The sequence below is a fragment of the Aedes aegypti genome, chromosome 1 (assembly GCF_002204515.2).
Source record: "Aedes aegypti strain LVP_AGWG chromosome 1, AaegL5.0 Primary Assembly, whole genome shotgun sequence".
Taxonomy (NCBI): Eukaryota; Metazoa; Arthropoda; class Insecta; order Diptera; family Culicidae; genus Aedes; species Aedes aegypti.
Window position 1 is genome coordinate 69,828,838 of NC_035107.1, and position 16,938 is coordinate 69,845,775.

The 16,938-nt window shown below is 36.0% G+C and overlaps 1 protein-coding gene across 5 annotated transcripts in view; it reads left to right on the forward strand.

Moving 5' to 3' along the window:
• The window catches only part of LOC5578628 (serine-rich adhesin for platelets), a 550,189-nt gene that overhangs the window by 436,258 nt on the left and 96,993 nt on the right, over positions 1–16,938 (forward strand). For 2 of the 5 annotated variants that reach the window (XM_021839225.1, XM_021839243.1), the window contains exon 2: positions 8,318–8,428. In XM_021839225.1, the coding sequence (XP_021694917.1) occupies positions 8,318–8,428 (111 nt within the window). Of the gene's footprint in view, positions 1–7,881; positions 8,225–8,317; positions 8,429–16,938 lie in introns of those variants that run through there. The other 3 variants (XM_021839234.1, XM_021839255.1, XM_021839250.1) reach the window with 3 other exon arrangements.

The following is a 16,938-nucleotide window of genomic DNA, read 5'->3' on the forward strand; positions in this document are numbered from 1 at the left end:
GAAAAAAGAGGAAAACTTTCAAAGAATAGATCGCCCTTGTCTAGAAACTTTTAACCTGTCGGACTTAGATATGGCGATTGTCTGACATTGAATGATTTTTTTCCAAAGGATTTTCTCCCGAAAATCATTTTCCCGAATGAACTGATTGCTCGAATATACCGTTTCCCCGAAAGCTTTTTCCAAAGACATTTTGTATTGTTTTTTTTTTAATTATCGGTGTAATAGTAAGTTTGATAATCGCTTCAAACAAATGATTCGTTTATGAATGATTTGAATCGGAAAACGAAATATGAGATACAGTCAATTATCCCTAACTCGATATTGAAGGGATCATCGTGAGATACAGAAAACCTTTTTTTTTTTTTTCAAATTTTCAACTTCGATCTGATAAAGGAAGAACTCCTGCTAATGATGATGATGATGATTTGGTTCTACCATCTATTGTAGCAAGGCATCTGCCTATAGCAAAGGAAGAACTCCTGCTAATACTTCTAAACTCATTGTATGAGTCGAGTTCATACAGCTTAACGCCATTCGAAGACAGCGATACTGGATACGCTCAAGCCTCAGAATGTGTGTTTTCGCGGAGGATTGAAAACAAAAACTACCGTATTCAAGGGCCGAGAGGATTGTAGTGCGGTATACATACATTATCAGATCGTCCGGACGGGCTCCCCACCATGTTCCGGTCAGTGTGCGCATGAAGTTGATTCGTTGTTGGCATTTCTGATACAGATACTTAATGTGCTTTCCCCAAGTGCATTTGGAGTCGAAAAAGACCCCATGATACATATGTGAAAGACCTTGAGTTAGTTCCTTACCCCTGATTTGAAACCCCAACTGTGCTGGGACATGCTCCTTAGAAAAGGCAACCGGTTCTCCGGAGAGAAATCGATACCCAGCTCCAAGTCCCAAGTACACAAATTGTCTTGAGTATCTTGCAATGGTCTTTGTAAAGCATACGCCCCTGGTCCTGTTACCGAAACAACGACATCATCTGCAAGCTGTCTTAGCGAGCATTTCCCCACGAGACAATCATCAATGTCTCTGACATAAAAATTGTAAAGAAGGAGGCTTAAGCATGAGCCCTTGGGAGACCCATGTACAGTTGTGTTCAGAATAATAGTAGTGAAAGCCGATTTCCATACAAAATGCTCAATTTTGGCATGCTGTAACTTTGTTACCCTATGAGCAATCGGCATGAAATTTTGGCAGAAAACTACAAATATGCTTAATTTTATTATTGCAAAATTTGAATATTTTCACACTACCGGCTAAAAAGTTAAGCACCAGGTGAAATCACTCAAAATAATAGTAGTTTTTCTTTTGTTGATTTTTGTTCAGCAACAATTTTGTAAAAAATTGGCTTGTTTATACATTCATAGCTTGGGTGGAAATGGTTGAAACCATGAGTGAAGATAAATTCAAAAACTCAAAATACAGCAGATATTTAAATAATTAAAACTACTATTATTTTGAGCGATTTCACCTGGTGCTTAACTTTTTAGCCGGTAGTGTAACAATATTCAAATTTTGTAATAATGAAATTGAGCATATTTGTAGTTCACTGCCAAAATTTCATGCCGATTGCTCATAGGGTAACAAAGTTACAGCATGCCAAAATTGAGCATTTTGTCTGGAAATCGGCTTTCACTACTATTATTCTGAACACAACTGTAACTAATTCGTGAAGTTGTTGAGGTACCGTGAGCGGTGATACTATGTAACGGATTGAAAACAATTTGCAGGACTCAAACACGTATGAGATCTTCACTGCATGAAAACTTTTAAAGAATAAAATCTGACAGTTCAGTACACCATGTCTAAGCTATCATCCGACTGTTACTTCGTTAGTAGTTTGTTTTTCTTAAAACGGTTTCTTAGAACGGGTTATTTGGCCGATTTGGCCGAATACCGAACAAAAAACATCAAATTTCTACAACGTTGATGTGTAGGATTCATAAGTCAGGTCGAATAACTGATAAGCAATTTAATATATTGATTTTTATAATGCGATGGAACGTCATATTTGTCACTACATAAGAGCTCCAAGAGAATGATAAAATCTACCAGTTAATTCAGGACGAAGATTCACACATCACGTCAAGGTGCTAAACTGATGGTTGATTCGCCTCTGGGCTACCAACGGTGTAATAGAGTTTCACAGTGTTTTTAATGATTTCACAAGAAATTTTTCCTTTTTTCTAACATAGGCTATTCTTCCGGGTTATACTGGTTTTATTTCTATCAGCAATTATTAAGCTTATATTTTATTTGAGAATTTTTCCTTCTTTCAATCATCGGCAGTTCTTTGCAGTTGTACCGATAAAACGATTAAATGCATTACACTTGTCTAAATTTTCATAGGAGATTTTTCCTTCTTTTGATCATAAGCTGTTCTTACAAGAGAAAAGCATTGTTCACAGTTATTGGAATCAAGGCTTGACCGTATTATCATAAAGAGTCTTATTTAAAACATATTTTTTTTAACTCAAGGGTTAACTTGGGTGAGATTCTCCTCACATGTGAACTGAACTATGCACTGTTGCTTGCGTATAGCAGTAAGTGTGAAAAGAATAAGCCAAGACTTGTGGTTGCTAGAATTACCGATCCAGCAGAACCCTAGTATATGGAAAAAGCTGACCAAGATCATAATTTGTTGTTCTAAATTAATTACTGAAGATCTTAATCAGCTATTGATTTGTTGAAGATAAGAGATAAAAGATCAAACAAAAAATATCTAATATGGAGAAGTATTGAACAATATCGTGTTAAGATATTATAAGATCAAAACTATATCTGGCATGTTCATCGATTGACCAATAAATCAAATCAATCAAATCAAATCAAATATTATCTGACTGATGGCGAAGATTAAAAATAAACAAAAAGTCGACAACCAGTATCGAACCCTAGACCTTATGATCTAAACATAGAGATGCTAACCAGTTTGCTATGTCTCATAGTTGAAGGATGAAGAAAATAAGGCCATTCGGCATCACTATTTTTTTTTGCTTCTAGAGGCAGTCCCGACGTCACACTGTTCAATTTGGCCATTTTGCTGTGTTGATGTTTGATCTTGTATACATATTTTCGTGCTAATCGTGCTATCATGTTGACATTTCTGAAATTATCGAACATCTTTCCAATATCAAATTGAGATATGCGATCAAAATTGGTTCGTTTCGAGATTGGATTTTGATTTTTTCGTCTGATCGGGAAAGACGAATGAGTTTTAAACCGTTTTGATTACTGTCAAAAGCTAACTACAAAAGACATGCGAAAAAAATCTGTAGATGGCTATTACCGCTTACATTTAGGATGTTCTATTTTCAGTACTGACTGTTTTTTGCAATAACATTGAAGAGCTAATGGCGTTCGGCCAAATGACCCGGAACCCTTTAAGCAGATGATAAATTTTGTTTATTTTTTATTTACAATTGATAACGTAAAAAGGCTTATTTTTAATTTTATAAATATTGCTTCTTTAGAATATAGGTGGTTCTTTCTTGGATTACTGATATAATAATCAATCACATCAAAATAGTTGATAATTTCAAAGCTAAATAGTCTCGCCTTCTTGTTATCGTAGACAGCTTTGCTGTGTTAATATTGTTCTGCTTACAGCTGTTACTGATTTCATCAGAAATTTGCCCTTCTTTTATGAGAAGGCTATTCTCTATAGATAAATATATCAATAAAAAATAACAGAGCAACTGAAACTTTAATTCTGGTAATTATTATGCTATTACTTCAAATGTTATTGTAAGAACAAATACTACAGATTCTAATATTTTGATCCAACATTTTCAATGCTTTCGATCCACTCCTAAATAAGATTTTTTTCCAAATAGGCATTTTTTTCTATTCAATTAGTGATTATTGGATTTTCAGTATCCATTAGTAATGCTCACTGTATTTAATGATCACTTAGGAACGTTTCGGAAAAATTGACGTTCGGCAAAATTGTTTCTATCCAAAACATAAACAAGATTTTTATCTGGAAAACTGATATTGATTGTCAGAAAAACAATTAAAAAAGCATGTTGTCTTTCAAAAGTCTAGAATAAAGACTCGAGGTTAAATTATGTAGATACATATAACAGATTCTAAAGATCAATAAACTCACTGTAGCTACTGTCACTAAGTATAATGAAATTACGTTTAACCTAGTTGGCATGCGAACGTGTGGTCGAATAAGGCATCTTTGCTTAATAATACGGAAGAATGTCTATTATTAAAAAAAGGAATAATTCAAATAGAAATAGAAATATTATATTAATCTGCTGCCATTCTCAGAAATGTCCCATTGCGTCACAATTTTTAGCCACAGATCGCAACATACTATACTAATACTGGTTTCATTGTAAAGTATGATTTATCATTTTTTTCGTAATCTTATCCACCAAGGATGAAAAATATGACTTCAATTTTCATTTCACATAAAATTTGGTTGAAATTGTACGATTAAATTTATATCAAATCGATTTTTCCAACATGCTTGCAGTCTCCATGCAAAATTCTTCGTTTTTCTCATATGGCAAAACACAAAGCCATTAAAAAACAACTTTTTGCGATTCCGTTTCAAATCAATCAACTTTTCATTGACAATTTGATCGACATAACGGCCTACTTTTCCTAGATGGAGTAGATGCAGTGGTACATCCAGTCCACTGGAGGACGAGCTACAGAAAAGGCAAGCATGCTTGGCCAATCAAGCTCAAGCTCAATGTTGATTTTTTTTCAAATGTTGCTTAGACACCTTGAGGGATCTTGTTTTACCTTTTTGACATTCTGTTTCCTCCTACAATCTTGGTAGGGTTGGCTTAATAATCCCGAAGGTTTTAGGATTTCTCTCCTAATTCTTCAATTCAATCAAGAAGCATTTCATTCCTATTTCCCCAGAGATCCATTTTTTCTTCATCCTCATATTCTTTTGGATACAGATCTCTAACTCGTTTAACAATACGCCTAAGACGCAATAAATTGCACATCACCTCAGCAAAGAAAAAGTACTGCATTCTGGTTGAATCCACCGTATTGTACTATCATTACTACAAGAAATGTAAATTTTCCTTGAAAAGTTGGTGATTCTCTTCACACATTATAAACGTTCCATAAAATATTGAGAAAATGCATTGATTTATAAATTACCATGAAACATTGATAATCGTTTCTCCGTTTGAAGATTTCCTCTGATGGTGTAAATTGGGTAATCCTTTGTTAGAAAATTTACAATCATCCGTTGGAATATTTACCATCTTCCGTTAGAAGATTCATAATTTCTCGTCGGAAGATTCACAGTCTCCCGTTGGAAGATTCACAATCTTTCGTTGGAAGATTCACAATCTTCCGTTGATAGATTTACAATATTCCGTTAGATGATTCACACTCTTCCGTTGAAAGATTCATAATCTTCCGTTGGAAGATTCACAATCATCCGTTGGACGATTCGCAATCTTCCTTTAGAAGATTCACAATCTTCTGTTAAAAAAGATTCACAATCTTTCGTTAGGAGATTCACAATCATCATTTGGATCCTGTTTTTTAAATTCACAGTCTTCCATTGATGGATTCACAATCTTTCGCTAAACGATCCACAATCTTCGGCTAAAACGGCTTAAAACGGCTTTAAATATCTTGAAACGCCTTAAAACGTCTTGAAACGTTATAAAATGGCGTAAAACAGCTTAAGACGGCCTTAAAATGGCCTAAAATGGCTTCAAACGTTGAAAAACGGCTCTAAGCGACTTAAAACGGCTTAAAATGGCGGAAAATCGGCTTACAATGGCTTAACGTGGCTTAAAATGGTTTAAAAGTCTTTAAACGGCTTAAAATAGCTTAAAACGGCTTAAGATTTCTTAAATTGGCTGAAAACGGGTTAAAAATAGATTAAAACGGCTTTCAATGACTTAACACGGCTTAAATCAGCTTTAAATGGCATGAGCGTTTTAAAACCACTTAAGATAGCTTAAGGCGGCCTTAAAATGACTTAAAACGGCTTAAAATGGATTCAAACAGCTTAAGACGGCTTGCAATGGCTTATAACTGCTTAAAAAGCCTTAAAAAGGCTTAAAATGTCCTAAAACTGTTTCGGATGGAAGATTCATTATCTTTCGATGGAGAGTTACCAATCTTCCGATGGGAGATTACCAATCTTCCAATGGAAGATTATCAATTTTCCGATGGAAGATACCAATCTTCCTTTGGAAAACACACAATTTTCCTTGGTGAGATACACATTTTTTATTGGAAAATTTAAAATCATAGCTGAATAACCGATGCATACCATATTTTGGTATCATACCAAAATTAGGTATTGTTCAGTAGTCAATACCTGAATTATTATAATGGTATTGGAAAAAATCTTCAAAACTATAAAAAAATACTTCATGGAGGTATTGGACAGTTATTGAGAACTGCTGGAGGTATTGAACTACGATTGAAAAATATCACTTTTATATGAAAACCCATAATGTACTATTGAGGTATTACAATACCTTATCTAGTTATCAGTTTAGTGTTCGTAGAATATGCTTGAGATATTATTTGAGGAACTTCACCTCTTATGTGGGGCTCATTCATACCTTATTTTTAGTTTGGTATTCAGAAGTTATTTTCTCCTGCTCGGGCAATCTTACAACTACCTAAAACGGGGTAACTTTGATAATGCGGGTAACTTTGATAGTGTGAGACTCTCAACATACTTAACGAAATAAAAAAATTCCTGTTAATCTGTTAAGCAAAACGAATGCAAAAGTTAAGAGTATTAGTATGACACTTCATGTTAAAGCTATTTCCGTTGGAATCAAGTACATTTGAGGATTTATATGCAAATATGGAAAATTTATAAGATTTTAGCAATTTTGAAATGCTTTCAAACAATCTGTACTACGATCACTATTAGATGAAATCATAATGAATTCGTCACTTATACTTGATAGCCTAATTATAGTAGAACTCGAATTCGGTCTCAAAACTCTTAGCGAAAACTATTTTTACGAACTGGGACCATTTTTGTAATCTAAGTCAGAAATTTCCATATAGCGTTAAACGCCTAAAGGTATGCAACGCCCTACAAATGTTCCGTAATTCATTCAATTTTGTTCGATTGATGCTCCATTATCAAAGTTACCCCAAAACAGAAAACCGACTTTCGATTATATGCAAAAATATATATCCATTAAGAATAAATCTTTTGTAAATCTATCAACTGCAATCGATAGTTAGGATACCAGTACTTGTTTTAAAAATATGAATTAAAATTCTTTGAAACAGCATGCATAAATATTCCAGTTTTCTTCGAAAAAAACTATCAAAGTTACCCCGTTTTACGGTACCATTAAGCTTCCCGATCCATTTTACAATTCGCGAGAGATGCAATTCAATTTTGCATTACCAAAGCACCGATTTGACCTCCATCGTCATTCGCCTGCACCAGAAACAATCACCGCAACCTCACTAAATCCACGCGCACTCGCTCCATTTACCGTTAAACTCGAACGCATCGTTCGGATCCAACCGTTCTGAATCTTCTAACAAGGCCATCCAAATCGAAAACTGCAGCGAAGAGTTGAGCTGCATCTTATTTAGTCTGATTGACGCGAGGTAAACAGCGCTTAGTGCAAATATTGCTACACAACGGTTGAAGGGGTTCTTCTTCTGTCTGGCGTTACGCCCCAACTGGGACAAAGCCAACTTCTCAGCTTAGTGTTCTTATGAGCACTTCCACAGCTATTAACTGAGAGAGCTTTCTTTGCCAATTCGAACCCACGACCCTCAGCATGGTCTTGCTGGATAGCTGCGCGGCAACTGCTACGGCTATCCGAGCCCCTTGTAATGGTTGTCTTTCTCCATTCAAACTACTCCGTCATCATCGTCATCATTTTCATAATCTACTAGCCCTGCGGAGGTGGATGGCATTGTTTTGCTTTGCGGAGCGCCGTAGACCGAGTTTGGGCCCCGTCGAAGGGCTCTCCCTTAATGCATTCGGTAGGAGGAAACGATTCGGTCGAGTAAGCAAACATAAGTCTTGTGCAGCGAGATAAGATCTGTGTTACTGACGGCGAGTAAGCAACGCGGTGGAGTTCGGCAGTGGAGCAAATCGATGGAAATGAATCATTCGCTTTCGGTTGCGGAGCGTAACTTCCTCCGATCCGGCCTTGAACGAGATCGTCTCGATAGACTTAGTAGCTAGCTACTCTAGGTTAGCCCCCCAAAGGGTGTAATTATTCGGCTGTTTGGCATGCAAAATTAGCGAACATTGCGGTGAACAACATGGGAATTGATTGTTTCTCTTTTTTCTATCTCGTTTCAGAGTGACTTGTGCACACTGGGTTCGCGACCTGGTATGGAGTGTGTGCCATTGAGATCTCCAGCAGACCCATATCACTATCATCACGTCACCGATCAAACAAAGTCACTACAGGTAAGGATTTGATTTTTATTTGCGAGAAGATAGGGAATTTTAGATGGGAAGATACAGTGTATCTTCCATAAACAGTATGGCAATCTTCCTTTGGACGATTTAAAATCGTCCGTTGGAAGATAAACGACTTTCCGTTACAAAATAGCTATCTTCCGTTGAAAAATATTCTATCTTTAGTTGGACGATAGGCATTCTTCCGTAGGAAGATTAGAAATCTGTTGATATTTTTAATTGGAAGATACAGGGTATCTTCCAAAGGCTGTATGGCAATCTTCATTTGGAAGATTAGCAATCCTTCGTTAGAAGACAAGTTCCGTTGGATGATAAGAAATCTTTCTTTAAAAGATTTGCAATCGTCCGTTGGATGATTAGCAATCTTCTGTTGGATGCTGAATGGAAGATTAGCAATATTCCAGTGGAAGATAAGCAATCTTCTTTTCGAAGATTAGAAATCTCTCGTTGGAGGATTAGAAATATCTCGTTGGAGGATTTGCAATGTTCCGTTGGAAGATAGACAATCTTTCGTTGGAAGATTAGAATTCTTCCGTTGGGTATTCGGATGGAAGATTAGAAATATTCCATTGGAATAAAATCCAACTTCGAATGGAAGATAAGCAATCCACTGTTGGAAAATAAGCATTTTTTTTGGAAAATCTTCCGATGGAAAATCAATTGTTTTCCAAAAGAAAATTAACAATCCTCCGTTGGAAGATTGATACACTCCTTTGCAAGATTACTGATCGGTCGGATAACCGTTGGCATTAACTGTTTAACGATCTGTTATAATCTGCCGATAGCAAGCTACATTGAACATTGGATTAAATCTAATGCTACACCACTGCAGTAATATAGTGAATACAGTCAAACCCTTAGCCTTTTCCGGAGACATAATCTGCCACAGACATCAATTATGTTACAACAGTCTATAAAATAAATTAATCGTCTCGCCATTCATCGTGCAATCTCCATACGAGCCCCGCATGTTTATTACGCTTAGAAAGCGTACACACACCTCAAGTCGCTGGAGCCCACAAGCATGTTCGTTGCCAAACGTCAAGTGTGTAGGACGGCCCGTCCGTAGGGCTATTCTGCATTTACCATGCCATACGTATAGCTATGCGAAGCTCATCGCTCGCCCGTCGTGATTGCATTGATTTTCCCGTTCATGTTCGCGCGCTCTCGCCGGAAATTGGACAGGTTGCCGCGGGGTGGGGACGGAGAAGGGGAAGGGGGCTTGCGATAATATGGCTGCCCTGCAGGAGGAGGTGGGCCCGCTCAGCTGCTGCATGTGTTATTAACTCAACTGGATAAGGCACGTGTTTTAGCTGCAGCTGAGTCGTTGTGCCAACATGGAGCCACCATGGGCCCGGACGGCGCTGAGATTGACACGTTTGGTCACACCAGTGCATCGTCGACTGCGGATGGAATCGGCTAGGTGCTGCAATTATGGTGTGATGTTCTACACGTCGTGGGTGGAGCTGTGAACCAGAGTGAAAATGTCATTTTTGGATTGAAACTTAGACTTATGGTGAAGATGAACTCAATTGTTCAATAAATAAGCAACCTTCAGTTAAAGATAAACAATCTTCCCTGGAAGATTCACAATCTTCCCTGAAATATTCATAATTTTCCCTGGAAGATTCACAATTTTTCCTGGAAGATTCACTATCATCTCTGGAAGATTCACTATCTTCTCTGAAAGATTCAAACAACCTTTCTGGAAGACTCACACAATATTCCCTGGATCAAAATCTTCCCTGGAAGATTAACAAAAAGCTTTCAACAGATTCAGGAGGATGCTTTCACAAGTCCTGTAAGGAACCCTTTCCAGCTTCTGGAGATAGGAAGCTGAGAACAATTTCTGGAATGAAGCTTTTCCAGCTGTTGGAAGAAAGTTTTTCCAACTTGTCGAAGGAAGCTTTTCCAGCTTCTGGAAGTAAGCTTTCCAAGCTTCTAGAAGGAGGTTTTTCCAGCTTCTGGAAAAAGCCTTTTCAGCTTTTGTAAGGAAACTTCTTCCTTTTCAAGCTTCTGGAACGAAGCTCTTCCAGCTTTTTGAAGAAAGCTTTTCCAGCTTATGGAAGGAAGTTTTTCAGCTTCTGAAAGGAATCTTTTTCAGCTTGTCGAAGGAAGCTTTTCCAGCTTCTGGAAGGAAGCTTTTCCAGCTTCTGGAAGCAAGCTCTTCCAGCTTATGGAAGTATGCTTTTCCAGCTCCTGGAAGGAAGCTTTTCCGGCTTCTGGACGAAAGCTTTCCAAGCTTCTGTAAAGAAGCCTTCTCCAGCTTCTGGAAGAAAGCTCTTCCAGCTTCTGGAAGAAAGTTTTCCCAGCTTCTGGAAGGAAACTTTTCCAGCTTCTGTAAAGGAGCTCTTCCATCTTCTAGAAGGAAGCTTTTCTAACTTCTGAAAAAAAGTTATTTCACCTTCTAGAAGGAAACTTTTCCAGCTTCTGGAAGGAAGTTTTTCCAGCTTCTGGAAGGATTCTTTTCGAGCTTCTGGAAGGATGCCTTGTAAAAATTTTGAAGGAAACTTTTTCAGCTTCTACAAGGAAGTATTTTCAGCTTCTAGAAGGAAGCTTTCCAGATTCTGGAGCGGAAACTTTACCAGCTGCTGGAACAAAGGTATTCAACTTCTGAAGAGCGAGACTTTTTTTTAGCTTCTGGTCGGATACTTGTGGAAGGAAAGCTTGTATAAGGAAGCTTTTCCGATTGTGCGATATTTGCCAGAAAACCATTCGCCAGAAAACTATTCGCCAGAATGACATCCGCCAGATAGTACCATATGCCAGAAAGTACCATTCGCCAGAAAACCATTCGCCAGAATCGACCATCCCCTAAATATTTTTTTCAGATTAATCAATTGTAGGAGAAATAATCGAGCCAGAGCCGTAAAAAAATTGTGAGATTGTTTTTGTTAATTACTTAAAAAAGTGCAGGGTATTTTGGACACCATCTCCAGTTGACTTAGTGAACCAGCTTAGAACATCCGTTTTGAGTATTGTGGTTCTAGTATTCTAATTGTTGGACTAGGTACACATGACTTCCTAACGGTTCATAAAAAATATCGTTTTCTCGTGCATTCAACGATTAACATCAACATTTTAAGCTTTATAAATATGAATTGAAAAGACAGCACTTAATCCTTTGGGACCGTGGAACTAGAAAGAAGAAAACATACAATAGAATAACAATTCCATTCATTGGAAGCTGTTCCACTATGCATGAAAGATACTGCTTACTGATGTAAAGATTCGATATTCAGAATGACGAATAAAAAAGCAATGTTTTTTTTAATATATGTAGTCCCAGTAAAATGGTATTATGGTTTGGAAGACTTCACAAGAGATTCGCCCTTCTTTTCAACCTAAGTTGTTCTTCAAAGTTTTGTGGCTTCTCATGGACGAATTCATTGAATATTTACGAGATTTTTATATACTTTGCAACTATTGTTATACAAATGTTATAGCATGAGATTGTTATTTTATAATTAATAAATTCCATACGGTTTTCTTTCTGAATTTTTCAGTTTCAATTAAATATTTTTCTTTTCTAATATTATTATTTTTTAAGGCACTCTGTGCACGTGGCCGCTACTGTGCCTAGGCTTACCAGATGGTATCCTTTGGGAGGACATGTCCTTCTTTTGTATCATATGTCCTCCCGTCCTCCTTTGGACTGAAAATGTCCTCCTTTTCTCAAGTACTGTAATATTGAATTTCATATCCACTATTTCGTTAGAATATCTTGGGTGAGGATGAAGGAGATTTTATTTCAAACAATATGCAAAGTCTAATGAAGTTTATGCATGTTTGTAATATTTTTAAAAATACTTATAAATCGTAAATGGATCAATATTGTAAGTTTCCTTTGGAGATAATATTTAATTTTATAGATTTTGCAGATTTAGAAAGTGTTCAAATATTAGTAATTTCTTATCAACATCATTTTCTCGAGTCTATTTACTCAAGCATAACAAAATCATCATACAAATTTTCACTTTTCAGAAAGTTAAAAAAGTACCTAATTAAATGAATGTTCCGTTCGTTCAAGAAAGCACAAATTAAAGCTTTTTGAACTGCCAGGAGAAAGAGCAACAAATTTTGTTAAATACGAAAATGACAAAGCTTCTAACGTTACTCTTATTTAAAGTTTTGTATTTAATAAAGTAGAAAATTTTTATTACAGAGCGTACCAATTCAAATTTTTTCCTTTATCTTTAATTTTATTCTCAAGCTAATCATTCAATAGAATTTCATATTTAGAAAATGAGTGAATGTTTAGTAGCTGGATTTTATGCATTTATGTATTTTTATATCCGTTAGAGCTGTTCTTCATGAAATTTAGCTTGAAGTTAAGTTTGAAGTTCATAATGAGAAAGCCCATTTTCCACTTTATGATATAAAAACGGAATTTCCGTCGAACTTTAACAAAAGTTTAGGTGAAATGAGTCAAACAAAATCTCCCTAGACTCTCCCAACATCCTGGGCGGTAATTTCACACAATTTTTGAATGAGTTCAAGCATTACCCTGGGTAAAATTATCTAAAATATTAGAATGATTCTATGAAAAATCTTGGACACGATTCTCACAAAACCATTGACATGAATTTTATGGAAACCTTGGATTTTCAGAAGTGTTGGACAAGGTTCTTACCGAATCTTTAGCAGTGTTCTCCCGCAAAATCATGGACAGAGCAGTCACAAAATTCTAAGTGGGGTTTGAATACACTTCTGAGCAGGGAAACACTAGACAACGATTTCAAAGATTCCTGGACAGGATTACAAAACTAATCTTAAGCATGATTCTTACGTAATTCTATTCAAAATTTTCACAAGTTTTTGATGGAATCTTGGACAGATTTCTCAAAATAAAGCCAGGACATCACTTTTTTATAATCTTGAACAGGATTTTCAGGGACAGTATGGATTCTTAGCCGGTTTCCTATAAAGCTTGGACTCTATTCTCTTAAAACTCAGGTTAAGAAAGTCACGAACACTCGGGTAAGGTGCTAAGAAGCAAGTATCTTTTTCATTTTTTTAAAGTTCAAAAATATTTTTTATTGACTGGCTTTTGTTCAGTTTTGGGTAAACAGATTCGTTTGTGGACTTAAAAAAATGACCCGCCACCTAATTTTGATGTTGAGATTTGGCTCGTAGTTCAAAAAAGTTGGGCAGGCCTGCCTTAAGGTTTGTTTAGCGCGATAACATTTTCTTTATCAGTACAATTTATTCGAAAAAAGATTGTATTGTAGATTGGTACGGTAAAATCTGAAATGTCCTCCTTTTTCAAATCCAGTAATACAAAATGTCCTCCTTCCTGAAATATCCTTCTGGTAAGTCTAACTGTGCCGGAATCAGTTGATCTGTAGCTTCTTTACCGATACAGATCTATTTTCAACTTATCTATATTTACATCTACTTTCACTCTCTCCTACTCTTTTACTCTCACACCGAGCAGGTAGGAGAGAGCTCTGCTGTTAGTGAGGCTAGCTGCCTGCGAAGAGGGTCAGTTTGTCTCAGTCACCATCTGATACTGACGGAGGATGGAGGTGCTTTCCAAAGCACGGTCCTCCGTGAGGCATCTTCTGGTGGCTGGACGGGTTTTTTTGTGGAGGGGCTGGGAATCGAACCCATGACCTTCCGCTTTATGAAGCGAAAGCGTAACCTCAAGGCTACAGACCCCCCTTCTTTTCTAATATTATTAAGTTTTAAAGAGGATTTTGATGTGGAATATTTCACAAGTGGTTCTCTCTTCTTTTCACCATAAGCTGTACAATACACTGTTCTGATGAAGAAAAGCTTGCGGTGACAGGAAATACAATTTTCTCGAAGTTAAAACTAGGTGAAACAGCTTAGAATATTGTATCAAAATCTAATAGGCAAAAATCTCGCAAGAGATGTAGAATAACAGTGTTATATTGTCTCCACTCTGTGCAGTAGCAGACAGCTTAAAATGAGAAGAACGAGATTGTTACCATACTAGTAGTTCAATTTAGTGCTCTTGAAGATGTGAAAAGTGACACAAGTTGAATATTGTGACGGCCATCTTTGGATTCCGAGATATTTCACCATGCATTAATTGATCAAAATCGACAAGAAAAATGTACTTTCTGGCGAATGGTACATTCTGGCAAATGGTTTTCTGGTAAATGGTACTTTCTGGCGAATGGTTTTCTGGCAGATGTCATTCTGGCGAATAGTTTTCTGGCGAATGGTTTTCTGGCAAATATCGCACAATCAGCTTTCCAACTTCTTGAGGAAACTGTTCCAGCACTTTGAAGGAAGCATCTTCAGCTTCTGGAGGATCGCTTCGCCAGCTTCTGGAAAAAAGATTCTCCAGCTTCTGGAGCCAGATATTCCCACCTTTTATAACGAAGCTTTTCCTGCTTCTGGATGAAAGCTTTTTCCAGCGTCAGTAAGGAAGCTTTTTTAACCCGTTGACGCCCAAGGTATACCACAATTGCGCTTAAATCTAGAAATTGTTATCAATAGTTAAGTTCCCATAAAATAAACACTGTTTCAGCATAAAAGAATATGGTGAGGATCCAAAAAAAATATTAAAGTGTGTCGTCAATATCTGATAGCTCAATAGAATAAATTTTGCATTTTACTAAGATAAAACTGATGCTAGTTGATCCTTTAGAAACAGTAAGCGCTGTAAAAATATTTTCGGTAGGAAACGCCCAGGAAAATAAGGTAGTATAATGTAAAGAAAAAGTTAAAAGTCCAACTTTGACAATGCATATCTCCGTCGCTTTCTACGCGATTTTCATTTTTTTTTTGCAGCAATGGAATAAGACATTTATTTAAATTTATTTAAGAATATAACATATCCAAAGTTTTTTAGCAAAAGATACTTCTTAGTATTATCTGATACGAATTTGTGGTACAAATTAAGCAATGTAACAATATACAAGGTGATAAATTATGGTTTTCTTGATAAAAAAATATGTTTCGGAACAACAATTCATATCTTTGGGTTGAAATATAATTTTTGATTACACTCAAAATTTGTTTTACTCAAGAAACCTAGGAAACCCCTATTTTTAAACCTCTTTTCTATAAATCAAAATTTGACCCGGTGACTTGTAGTTTTTTCTACATGGATTTGATTGTAGAAGCCCAGCAAACATTTTCGAGCAATATCTGTAGGATTTCTCGACTGAAATATGACTGCTGAAGTCTGTTGAATATATTTGTGCAGAAATAAATTGATTTCAATTTTGAAAATTACTAAAATCCCATTTTTTATACCATTTGACAATAAATCAAAATTTAATGCGCTGGCATCCTGTTTTGTCGCTATAAATTTTTACATGTTTGGCCAGAAAATACAATTTTTGAGTGCATTCAAAGTTTATATTATTTCAAAAACTACGAAAAGCCTTTTTTAAACATTTGTCTGCAAATCACAAATTAAAAAAAAAAAAAAACGGAGAAAGTGTAAAGCTGTTTTTTTTTCATTTCTTGTCGAATAATGAAATTGTATTTGCTTTTTTGTTATGGATTGTGCTTTAGTTTGTAGTTGTGCTTCTTTTCACCGAACGCCAGTTCCCCGAATATCCCATTTCCCCGAAACGCCAATTTCCCAGAAATGTTTTTTGCAGTCATAATTGTCCTGACCTTATACATTTCAGGGTGGTGATCGTACCGTTCATCTGATATGCACCCTTCTTCATTTGATTGGCGGTTCTTACGAGTTTTACCGTCGTCAACATTTTTGGCAAAATGTGTATAATCGAGAATAACCAAATACCTCCTTCTTTTGATTGCTCATCGTTTTTTCTAGAAGTAGGATAGTGCATTGCAAGCTACTATAGCACCTTTTTGAACTGCACCACTTTCGGGGAAAAGGGTCATTTGGGGAACTGGATTTCGGGGAACCCACATTCGGGAAACCGACGTTCGGAGAAAAGTAGCACAATCGTATTGTATTTTAGTCTGCAGCTGGTAATAATTGTCAAACTAGATGAGATACATCATTGGAATCTGTTATTTTTCTGTTGATGTCATCCAATTAAATAAATAGAGCAAAGAATAGTAACTTTTTTCACATCAATCAGCCCATTGAAAATATATGGTTTGAAATAGCAAGGTTTTATTAGACTTAAATTTATTTAACTAGAAGTGTTTGTTTTTGAACCCAAATTTAATACGATGACTCGTGATTTTTTTATTCTGTCCAAACATTTTATGCAAACAAATTTAGTTTGAAAAAAAAACAACATGTCATCGCATTGAGTTTTGATTTAATGTAAAAAAGGGTAAATAACAGGAGGTTTCCTTGTTTTTTAATTCAAATAAATTTTGAATGTAACTAAAATTAAATTCTTGCTGAAACATATTCAAAAAACATGTAAAAAAAAAACAAAATATTATTGCTCTTAATTTTGATTTACAGACTAGCAGGCCAAAACCTTAAGTTTTAGTAGCACTTTAGGTAAAAACAAACTAGTGTAAATAAAAATCTCTATTTCTGCTCTAACGCATTGACTAGACATCATTAATTAATGCATTGT